Consider the following 12,492-nt stretch of genomic DNA (forward strand, 5'->3'; position numbering starts at 1 on the left):
GCCATCTAAGTTACAAAGGGCGAACATGGCTGACATATCACCGGATATCTCAAACCGATGGCATTCAAAAGTTATAATTGATGTACAAATCTTTCTTTTATAATATGGAGAAGAACTAAAAACTTGGAAATTTTGTTCCTGAGGGATTGGAAGAAATCATAAGCTAGAAATTGCCAGTTTATTTACTATTTTAGTCTTTGTCCCACCTTTAGTTATATTTCAACTTTTTGGTGTCTTGTGGCGAGTTATGGAACCTACATTAATAAAAATTATGACTCGTAAAAGAGCATCTTTACTGCAAGTGACTATGTATTAACATACCAGTGAATGTGTGAATAAATAAAATTACAAAATCAGCGAATATTGCATTAAAAATAAAATACCTATAAAATGTAAATCTCGTAAAATAAAAATTTCATTTGAAATGAAAATGTGTAAAGAATATTCCTAGCTGTATTTTATCAAAATGTTGTACAAAGTTTGTTATTATTTTACAATTTTGGTCGTTTTATTTACGCCAGAAGCAGAGGTAATTAACATTGGTATTTACTCGTATAGATTAATAGTTGATCATCAAAACTTTCAAGATTTGGAATGAGATTTAAGCAACGAACATAGACATCATGTGTCTTCCTCTAGCCAAGCAGCGATGATGCCTATAGAATTTCCGAGAATTAATTAACAAATACGGTTAGAGCTGCCTTCTAGTCATGTAAAACTATATGTGTTCTTTGAAGGCGTTATCAAATGAAAATTATCATTGAATTACTCTTATGACCTTTTTCAGTTGCGTCTTTCAGTTGCAAGAAAGAGGGGTGCAGACGACAAAGCATTATTCAGTGACGTCATCAAGAATATCACCCGCGTCAATAACGTTTTAGAGGACCTAATAAAGAACTATGAAAAACTGAAGACTTTGTACAAAAGTGAAGAGACGATGAACGACTACACAACAGACGATGAGGTAGACGAGGTTTATAAACAGAAAAAGAGAGTAAGAGAGAGAGCAAAAGGGCTTGTGTCATCAACAACTAGGAATCCTAATGATTTGGCAACGCAAATGTTCTTATCTGAAGAACATGCAAATAATGACGACGGCGACGACACAAACGCATCCGATATAGAAGACAACGAGAAACTTAACGAAAAACCAAAGAGCCAGAAACCCAACAACGATAAACCCACCAACAATAAATTTGTAATAAAAATAGCGAAGGACAAAGTGCTCGAAAAAGACAGGGAACGGCTACCTCAAGTAGAATTTGTAGTACAAGGTGGAAATTCCAAAAGCAATACAGTAAAAAGCAGTACAACAAAGATGGAACCGAAGACTGACCAACCGGCCAAACAACTTATTGTTAAACCATTTAGTGCTAAGCAGAAAGCTGAAAAACCTAAACAACAGACTAACGAAACGGTAGTTATTTTCAAGAATCTGAACGAAGCCGTTACAAGAAGTAAAGTACCAATTGATGCTGGAAAAATGAAATTGATTTCTAGACTCAGACCAGAAGCGGAAGATGAAAATTCACAATCTCGTGACAGCGATAGGGATGACTCGACATATGTAGGACTCTCTGGTTCACTCTCAGAAGACAGTTCAGAAGAGAGACAACAAAATCAAGACGAAGGCTACAACACATCCCATCAAAAATCTTTTGAAAATGAAAAAGCTAAACCAAATAGAAACCGGCAAGAGAAAAAAGTATTCCCAAATAATACACCAAAAAAGTTATACCGACCGGTAAATAACACTAGAACACTAAAGAAAGTAATAAAAGCAGAAGAATTTTCTTACGACAGGATTTGGGATGAAGTTTTGCATAAACCGGTGCGTTTAGATACACAAAAGGAGATAGTGTATTACAAACAACCTAAGATATATTTCAGAAACCAAATAACACCAGAAACAACTTGGAAATATAAGGAAGTTACTCCCGAGACGGAGATGAGATCAGAAGAGAAACCTAGAACGAAAGCTATGAAGGTATTTTGTAGGAAAATCAAAATATATTTGCCGAAGTATTTAATTAGCATTGGAAAAACATTGCCGAAAAATCATACTTACCTATTATTTTCAATACTATACGCGTAATTAACAAACAGTACCTGGGCGACCGAAATTTACTCACTCAGATGTTAAAACTGGCATCGACAGAGCTACGAAAGTCTGTCGACCGTAGACAATTACCTTATTAATTTGTTTTACCCACGTTTCGGCAGCGTCGGAGCGGCCGCGGTCGCGGGAGCGGGACGACTGGCGATGCGAGTGCTTGTCATTGCGAAGGTGTTGTAGGTGTAACTACCCGCACTTCACGATATTTTTTTGCTTTTCGGAAAATCTTGTTCTCAAAGCCATGCAACCATCGTCTTATGTTTTTTTTAGTCTTGGCTAAATCTTAATAAGACCGAAGCTACGTGTATAGTGAATATTTATCAATGTTCTTTATATCAAGTCCTTTATAAAAACAATTTAGATTTACTGTAAGCAACTGACAAAACATTTTTTGATTCATTTTTTGAATTTAATTAGGACGACGCGACTAAACATTACACCAGCACTGTTATAATTAAGTACCTTCTTTCAGAAAAAAATTCAAAAGCAGCATTCAGCGCAGTCTCTCGAGGACGAAAAGACAATTATGAAAGAACAGTTCAAGACACGCATACTGAGGAAAGCATACGGAGATGCCTGTCTTAAAGTTGTGGTCAAGAAATGTTATAAGGTACGTGAAATAGCCAAGAATACGTATAGTAATAAAGCCTATGTTATTTAGAAAAAAATACTGCAGGGGTGTTTAAAATCTAAAAAAATAATATTGTTATGCTGTTTGTTAACAATGCGTACTTACTTTTATTTACGCAAATGTTTAATTACAAGAATGCTTTTTTTAGACGAATTGTAACAGTGTAGCCTTCCAAATAGTTTGCGGTAAATCTACAATAAGTCACGGCAAAAAAAGAAAAGGCTTTTTAAACCCCCTCCCGAAGTACGTAAGAAAAGTGAACTATCTTTTTCGCAACCAGTCTATAATACCCTATATTTCTAATCTGATGTCAAATTAATCATCCTACAATTAAATACTTAGGATATCCGTTCAATCAGGTCGTAATTTTATATTTTTTGTAGGCATGCAAGGCATCAACTAAGTCTGCGTGTAAAAAATACAACTGCAAGACAAAGTTTAAGACTGACTTCGAAAGTAAAGCTAAAACAAATTGTATTAAGGAATTCAGGGATGTACCTCCCGCAACTACAAGAACAAACGATGGACCATATGATAGTAAGTATTCTTTAATACGTATATTCACACCAATCTCTGTGTGAGATTTCCAGAAACAGTAGTTAAACAATGGGATTTGTATATTAAAAGGACATTCGGTCTTACAACTCTATGCTTAGCTAGAACGCTTGTCTGTCACTGTGCGTCGTAGAATTTCTGTAACGAGCCCATTTTGATATTTGTTTTCGAAATATTTTTTTGAATCATAAATTATTCTCATATCTTGCTCAGCGGTGAAGGAGAATAACTTTGAAAAACCGACATACCCGCATAATGTGATTACGGAGGTAAAAAGTAACGGATCAATGGTCAATTAGGCAGTCGCTTCTGTAAAAACCAGTTCTGTCAAATCTTCAGGTAAGGTAAGCAGACCCCGCTTACCTTACCTTACCCCGCAGATAACACATGAATGATTGCAGTAAAACTTGTAATAAATGTGCTCAACAATATCTCAGATAAGTCCAGGCCTCTATGACCACTGTAGATCTGTTTAGCGATTGCACTCCTTGACCTTCTTTTTGAAAACACAGACAAGACAAAAAGTAATAGACCTAATAAAACACTGCATTATTTTCACAGGACAATTCCAAGATATAACGAGAAATGGATATTTAGCGGCTGCTTGTCTGCCAACGGCGAAGTTAAATAAACACGAAGAGGTTAGTATGAAATATTCCAATAAGCTAATCCACACTAGACATAATTTATTCAGTTTTAAGCATTTGATTGAACCTATGAGCGTGAGATACTTGCGTATGTTGTGTAAGAAGAGGCTAACACGTTAATAATATTTTTTATTTTACTTCCAGAAAGATAAAAATACAATGAGCAATACAGAAACACAACTGAACATCCTACGCGACAGATTCGAAGAGGCATGTCAAAAGATTTCAAGCGACAAATGCACAAAAGCTTGCGAAACATCTTTCGATGAAGCGTGTAAGTTGCACGATTGCTCCGGAGGCCGGTTGAGTGCCTTCACCAGGGCTTGCAAGAAGGAATGCAAGGCTGCGTATAAATATGGAGGTTCCCATAGTAAGAAAAAGCATGACAAACATTCTGGAAGTTGCGAAAGCGGTAGTGGTTCAGGATCTGGGTCAGATTCAGGATCAGGTAGTGGGTCGGGCAGTGGTTCAGACTCAGATACCGACATCGATTTGGATGAAAAAAATAAAACAACCACAAAACAATCCACAGGAATAGCGGTGATAAAGAAGATTATAATCTCTCCTAAACAACGTAAGAACGCGCCGTTCCAAAGAGCGAAGCTAGGATAATAAGAAACAATAGTTTTATGTTAAAAATATTTTTATAAAATATACTATAGTGCTGTGGGATTGATATTGATTTTTCCGTGATTATTTTACATTTTAATTTACAGCGAAACAATATAGGTAGGTACGTGATTATTTCCGCAGATGAATATTGGTATATGATTATTTGTGTTATAAGAAAGATCCCTACTGAATAACTCTAACTGAATAACTCAAACGCGCAGATTATTATTAAAGGTCTTAAAGGGTTAACAAAGAGTTTTAAACAACCCAGATAATTATTCTATATAATATCCTTTTAAAGTTTGACTTACCATTAACTGTAGTTGCTATCTAACATAAAATGCGACCCCATTTACATCATAAGCTGATTATTCTGGGCCATTGAGGATAAGCGTGCCAGAAAAAAGAGCACTGACAAGATGGGTTCGAGCAAATAACAAGGAGTTGCACATATGGTACGGCCACGAGCATTAATATGTATACACTTTGGTACCATGTCAAATTTGCAACTGTAAGTCTTACTAAATGTCAAATATGTTAGTGCGACAGAGTCTTAAAGTGGGTACATTATATTGCTCATGACTGTACAGGACCGGACCCAGTATAAAAAAATGAAATACAGTCACAATCCTCAACAGAGAGGGAACGACTGGTACAGCAGATTAGCCCCTAACTCGCAGTTCCTAGGTGAGATAATCGATCATGGAGGATTGTTTATTCTAAGAGAGAGTGATTGACTAAAGAGATATACTTACAAAGCAGATCCGCCCCGTACTCGCAGTTGGCGAGGTGGTCGAACATGGAAGTGAGTACTGGCAACACCACGCCGTTGATGTAGCCGAGGGAGGTGGAGGTTTTCAGATGTGTGCCTCGCAGGTGCGCGTATTTACCCTGGAGAGAGCAAGCTGTTGTTATCAAGTGGTCTGAGGGCCTCGCAAACTTGCAATATTTATTATTATATACAAGATACAAAACATGTGTTGCTGTTGCAATTACTTGACATTGCGAAATGACGGAGATAAAAAATGTTAAATTGACCTTCAACAAATTTGATCATCATCATCTCACTAGCATTCTCGCGTTATTTTTTCACAGGGTCCGCATACCTAACCTGAAGATTTGACAGGTCCAGTTTTTTACAGAAGCGACTGCCTGTCTGACCTTCCAACCCGCGAATAGAAAACCAGCCTAATACAGGACACATACCTGCGAAAACGCATTTCTTGGCAATGTGGGTTTCCTCACGATGTTTTCTTTAACTGTTGAACACGTGATAATCATTTATGATCCAAACATGAATTCGAAAACAAATTCGACAATCAATAATAGACTTAATAGGCTTGATTTGGTTTAGACCTGTGCTGGATTCGAACCCACGACCTTCAACAAGTTTATTCATGTGAATTAAGTTGCATAAATGATACTGATTTATCGTGAGCTCAACGTTCAACCACTGGACCACGGATGTCATTAAGACGATATTGATTACAAACAACATACCTCCTGCAAATTAAGTATGGTATGCCCGAGGTCATCAGCGACATTGTTGAAGAATGTCAGCATTGAAGTTCGGATGAACTCGGGGCAGTTCTTGACCAGGGACTTGGCGTCTATACCCTTCACCAGGACTTGCAGGCAGCGCACTGTGATTCGGACATCTGGCCCGAATGCCGCTAATCTGTTGGACAAATTATAAAGTTTAATATGCAAGAGAAGTGTGTCAGGATCGGAGTAAATGGAATTCCATCTGCTTACCTCTGTGGGAAAGGCGTGAGTTTCTGTTTGTATGTTTAGTATGTTATGTAGGAAGTCCTATCTACCAGCCAATACACACAGGATATCATTTGAGCTAGCGCGCAAGCAAAGATTGTTTGATAGTGACTTGAATACAACAGAAGGCAATGAACTCACCGAGATCTCAACAAGCTAGCCAGTTTGCAGAACAGAGCTGCAACCATCTCTTTCTCTTTCAAACTGGCTGCGCCGACGTTGTTGGTCGCAGTTGCTACCGCTATGAAGTAGTTGCGATGCGTTGAGAAGTACTTCTCCATTAGTGGGAGAACCACCTATAAGTCGAAAAGGAGTTAGAAGATATGTCAAAAAAACTTGATTTCAATTTTGAGTTAGCTCATATAATAATTTGGCAAAAAAAGTTAAATTAGTACGTTGCACTAATTATTCTTTTAGCAGCTTTTGAAACCTCTTGGCTTAATTTATTTCAAACCATTTAACGGAATTATAATCAAAGTTCAGATAAAGGTTAACTAAAGTAGATCGCTTTTAAGACATTCAATTACGTTTTAACTCATTTTGCCGATGTAGTCTTTATTGAGCGTTTTGGCATTTATGATTCTGCATTTCATTCCACACGACTGAACTAAATGCAAGCGATCGTATATATTTAAACGAACACAATATATTTCTTTGATATGAATAGCAATGACACATTTCTGCAATTTCACATTTATCCATTTAAAATTAGACATTTTGAGTGCTTGATATTTTTTGAAGTTGTTTGAAGATGTTCTATTCAAATACATGCTTTGGTTTGTATGACGACTATATTTTGGCATGTTGACGTGCAAACATGAAGCAAAAAATTGGAGATAACTCTTCAAAGAATGAAGTGAAGACGATAAATTTTTCTACACCTGCCCCCGCGGCTGACCAACCGCGCGCTGATTGATTGATGATTATGTAGATGACCTGCGTAGATAGCATTCGCAATTTCTATTGCCGCGGGTGCTGGAGTAGATAGTGCCATCTTTCGTTCAAAAACAAGTTAAGACAGACAGGTTCTTAATGTTATCTTAATGCCTTTCATGCATGGAATTTTATAATCAAATGGATACCCTAAGATCAAATTATTCGTCATCACTTAGTTCTGTGGACGTTTCCTCCAATTTTATGTAAAGGTCTTCACACACAGGATCGGTGCCGAGAGCATTGTGGGGGCGGGAGTTTATGAAATTTTAATAACGCTTTTTAACATGCTTTACCTCAGGGGGTCTAACAAGGCCACATCAAAGCAATTCATCTAAAAAGCAATATTGACGTTTGAGATTTGGGCAATTTCAACAAATGTCAAAAAGCAACATTGCTTTTTTAGGTCAATTGCTGCAATGTGGCCTTTTTAAACCCAAAAGGTGGCCTTAACTTGGCCGGATCGTTCCCGGTACCGCCACTGTCTGCGCAAACCTTAAAAGCTTCTTGTTGACCATGAGCTGCAAAATGAGTTCTTGCCATGCGCAACTATGTTGGCGTACGACTTGTAGTATAATGTCCATATTTAATACCTTCTTGAAATACTTTATTTCCGACTTGCATTGCTTGTAATATAAAAATACATTAGGTGGTATATATGAGTATTTATATGCATTGGGGTAGTCAGAGGTACATCCATCGCAAGATGAACTAAGTACGCACGCCCCACTGAGCTCTCTGTTAGACCAACGTGATAGGTGGTGAGCCGTATCGCCGTCTATAATGGTCGAGTGTTCATGTCTTATGTAATATTGTAGTTGTGCTGGTACGAAATACGTACGTACGGGGGGGGGGAGGGGGGGGGAATTGGTCTTTAATAGACAAGAATGGAGAATGCTACACCGACAAGAGCGTGGCTCTTAAATTAGTGATGTGAGATAATTAACTGACATTCGATTTGTTTCATCATTCATCCTCTTGAGATTTTTAAAGAAAACGTAATGTATAGTCACAGCCCAGACATCCATAGAAATCATCTCCATAGAAAAATCTCGTTCTTAACGTGTGTCGCCTTATAGACAGACAATCCACGCTCTCTCCTTTACTCCTCGGCCCACGGCTATTTAAACGGTAAGCGAGGGGTAAATCTAGCTCGACACCAATACGAATTGGTGCGAAGAGTTTCCGTTCTATAGTATTCTTTATTCTATGACCAAAGTACCTCTACCACTTTTGTAATATTTTATCATTGATCTGATTATCTAGGTACCTATAGGGTATTAAGGTAATGTACAATAAAGGATGTACATAAGCTGATATTAAAAAAAAAACTCACCTTAGAAAAGAACTTAATATCCCTCGTGCTAGTTTTAAAACTAGACCTTCTACTGAACGTCGTAGAAGGTTTCAACAGCTTCATATTGATAGTAGCTCTATCGATATACTGGATGAGTTTCTCCAACAATGAGTAAGCGAATCTGAGCTCTATTGCCACGCCCGCAGTGGTCTGTTCCGTGTCACTCTGGGAGGCTTTCGAAGGTCGATGCAGCTTGTATCCTTGGTATTGAAGGTACTTCAGGAATTCCTGAGAACGTTCTCGATCCTTCTTCTTTTCCTTGTCGGTGAGAAGGTCGTATGGTACCAGTTGTGGGTGGATTCCTCCTGTGGAGTAAATGATTATTTGTTGTTATTCAAAGGGGTGTTATGAAGAGTAAGGGAAGTGATGTAAAGCAGCTTGTTAGACTGAAAGCTCCAACTATTTAAAAAATATAATTGTCTAAAGTTAACAAATGTTTTGCAAAGGCGATTTCCCTTTACAGTATTAGCCGATTTCAAGACAAAATAGTCAGATAAAAAAGTTGTTGCCATAAATTAAAATATAGTTATTAAGCCAATTAAAAGTTTAGTGTCTATTGGGCTTTTAAATTAAAAATGTTCTACTGTTTGTTTTTTTTTAATAATGGTACATGGCATTTATTTACCGAGTGAGAGCCATCAGCGCTCCTCATTTGTCCGGTCAAGCAAACTTACAATAAGTTACGTAAGAAAGGCATTCATTGTTTATGTATGGGACTGTTCTAACTCACTATATCATCTTATTTTGCAAATAAATATTATATGTATTTTGAATTTATGATTACAAGCCGGATTCCGGATTTTTCTAGAAATCTTCTGCACTTACCTCCGTTAGTAACCAACTCTTCTTTCTTCTTCTTCGCCCAGATGTCATGAGCGTTTTCCGCGAGTCTCTCAGCCATGTTCTGCATCTCTCTCGACAGTGTCAAGTTGGTCATGTCCACAGGGTGTGGGTTGTAGTTGAACGGAGTCGCCGAGTCCGTCTGAATGGTCGAAATGTTGACTTTTCAATATAAATGTTACTGTAAAAGCCCGAACTTCGGCAAATCTTAAGATATACATGTAAATCCTAGGATTTACCGAGTGATGGCGGTAAAAGACAGACTCGTTCTTCAATAATGGTTCATTTCGCATTTTTACAGTTAGGCACCTCTTTTTCTTAGGATTTACCAGTGAGAGTAAATGCTGAACAAGACATGATCGATTGGACACGTGTGACAAAAAAGAAATTCCCTATTATTGGAGAACGATTCTGGCTATTACCACCAAATTGGTATCCACCAAATCTTAGGCTAAGGCCACATCGAAAAAAAATATCTAAAAAAGCAATAATGGTATTTGAGATTTGTTTACATTGCGCACAAATTGCAATATTGCTTTTTTTAGATGAATTGCTTCGATGTAGCCTTTTTAACCGCCTAGTAAACCTTAACAGTGTTACCACAAAACACAAACTAAAAATAAACTAGGTTTGAAATAGTATTTCGCGCCACGAAAGAAGTCGGCGGATTTTAATGAAACTAACTTGACAAGTCATAATAATTCTATGCAGAATCTGCGACAGCAGCGCCGCGGCCTTCGGGACTTCTTTCGTATACGGATTATATTTTAAACATAGTTTATCTTTTAGTCTTTGTTTTGTAGTAACACTGTAAGTCTTTAGTAGTTCGGGCTTTTACAGTAACATACGTTATGTAATTGGAGATACAGCTGGTGATAATTCTAAGCTTGGCAAAAATAAGCAGAAACTCTTCTTAAACTGACCTATCTCGCCAACCGTAACGTCCGATATCTTATTGCGAGGCTGGCGTACTATAAGGATATTTAACGCAAAGGTACTTTAAGATACATTCGTTATCCAAGAAAGGGAGTAAAAACATAATGATTGGAGGTGTAATAAATCAGCCCCCTAGCATTATCTCGCTTTTCACAGGGTCCGCTTACAGAAGCGACTGCCTGTCTGACCTTCCAACCCGCGAAAGGAAAACCAGCCCAATACAGGTGTAACAAATAAATAACATAAAAAAGAAGTTACACGTTGTTTTTGCGTTTCGTAGGTATATGACCTATCCTGTATTGGACTGGTTTCGCTTCGCGAGTTGGAAGGTCAGACAGGTAGTCGCTTCTGTAAAAAGCCGGACCTGTCAAATCTTCAGGTCCCCGTGAGAAACGGGTTAAAGCTACGGAGCTGACGATTAAAAAAATAACCTATAGTATTATAGAGATATTGGCAACATCTTACTCACTTTTGCCATTCTGTATTTCCATAACTACAAACAGCTTTTAAGCCAGGGGAGTTAAAATGGCCACAACGAAGCAATTCATGTAAGAAAGCAATATTGCTATTTGACATTTGTTTGCATTGCGCACTTATTTTTATATGCGCAAATGTCAAATTGCAATATTGCTTGTTTAGATGAATTGCTTCGATGTGGCCATTTTTACCCCCCTGTTCAGAGCAGAATATTTCGCGCGAAATTGTTAACCAAACAAAAGAAAATATATCATTATCTTACTTTAAACATTATCACATTATACAAGACATTGTAAAAGAAGGTGAGATTAGATATAGTTCATAAACTAGTAAATACCTAATATGATTATTTACAAACGCAACAAAAAGCCACCGGGTTAGTTAAGCATGTTTAGGTATTCAAGACAAAACTGCGTAGTTTTTGGCAGTTTCAGTTTCTCTATGTCCTCCCATATTGATGTTGATGAGTTAAGCTCGCCTTTGTACTCGTTTCTGTGTAATTTCTTTGTGTGAAATAAATAATTAAGTAAACTTGCAAAACTTTTGAAAAACTTGACACTCAATAAGTTGCAGATACAGGTGACATTATAAAATAAGAATCATTATGGGCCCTGGAGGTCACAAAAAAAGTAGGAGGAGGGGTATTTGTACTGTGAAAACAGATGATATTTGACTACTTCGCCGGACAAATGGGGAGCGCTGAGGGCTCTGATCCGGTACAAAATTTAAGACAACAGGCCTGAGGGTCCGCAGTTGGATGCAAAGCTCGGCTCAGGGTACTTTGCAAGAAATGAAAGTGACCGATAAGCTCATAAATGTTTGTAAAAATTATTGTAACTTTCTAGCAACATCGATACGGGAGCACTAAATGGGTCATTGACGATCCTGTACGCAAAACATGGCGCTAGCGGTCAATACATACAAAGTCAGCGATATGGTAATTAAAACACATAATGGTGCTAATTCCTGCAGACGCCATCTAATTTTATTTTAAGTTATACCTGTCATTTTCTTATCCGTTGAAAAAGAAAGGGACGGGTAATCGACAGGTATAAAATTTATGGAATACACATCAATTTTAAGCAGAAATCTAAAACAACGGCCATAAAAAATTTACATCGGCCAATAACCCGACAGAGTGGTAGTAGTAGACAGCACGTCAAGCGGATTGCATACCAGCGAGATGCCTATATTATTCGCCCGAGTTATTCATTCGTTTTAAAATTAACTTGTTCACAATCATCCGTCCCTTTCCTTTTCAGCGGATAATAAAATGACGGATATAACTTAAAATAAAATTAGGAGGTGTCTGCAGGAATCGGGGCCATTATCGGGTATCGCGTTAAATCCTGAGGGACATGAGACTTTCTAGACTAGGAGTCTCTCTCTATCACCCAGTATTACATAAACTCACGACTATATCCCCATTGGGATAGTCAGACGTATATCCATCGCAAGATGAAATAAGTGCCCACACCTCACCGAGTTTATGAGCCGAGAACTCGGTATTATGTGTTTTAATTATGATAATAACCACGCACACTTCAAACGCCATGGAAATTATTACGCCTTTCGCCTCTAGTCTTGTTTACAGGATTGTGAATGTGGCCCTTCGGAT

At 37.7% G+C, this 12,492-nt stretch overlaps 2 protein-coding genes across 15 annotated transcripts in view; one reads left to right on the forward strand and one right to left on the reverse strand.

Annotated features, from left to right (window-relative positions):
• LOC126378014 (ryanodine receptor) overlaps positions 1 to 12,492 on the reverse strand; it is a 167,659-nt gene that overhangs the window by 41,744 nt on the left and 113,423 nt on the right. For all 14 annotated transcript variants that reach the window (XM_050026051.1, XM_050026050.1, XM_050026042.1 and 11 more), the window contains 5 exons: positions 9,447 to 9,603; positions 8,601 to 8,926; positions 6,473 to 6,627; positions 6,062 to 6,239; positions 5,317 to 5,452 (listed from right to left, as the gene is read on the reverse strand). In XM_050026051.1, the coding sequence (XP_049882008.1) occupies positions 5,317 to 5,452; positions 6,062 to 6,239; positions 6,473 to 6,627; positions 8,601 to 8,926; positions 9,447 to 9,603 (952 nt within the window). The remainder of the gene's footprint in view (positions 1 to 5,316; positions 5,453 to 6,061; positions 6,240 to 6,472; positions 6,628 to 8,600; positions 8,927 to 9,446; positions 9,604 to 12,492) is intronic.
• LOC126378047 (irregular chiasm C-roughest protein-like) overlaps positions 3,200 to 12,492 on the forward strand; it is a 416,593-nt gene continuing 407,300 nt past the window's right edge. The window contains exon 1 of the mRNA XM_050026146.1: positions 3,200 to 3,203. The gene's annotated coding sequence lies outside the window, so the exon portion shown is untranslated. The remainder of the gene's footprint in view (positions 3,204 to 12,492) is intronic.

This window comes from Pectinophora gossypiella, chromosome 25 (assembly GCF_024362695.1).
Source record: "Pectinophora gossypiella chromosome 25, ilPecGoss1.1, whole genome shotgun sequence".
Lineage (NCBI taxonomy): Eukaryota > Metazoa > Arthropoda > Insecta > Lepidoptera > Gelechiidae > Pectinophora > Pectinophora gossypiella.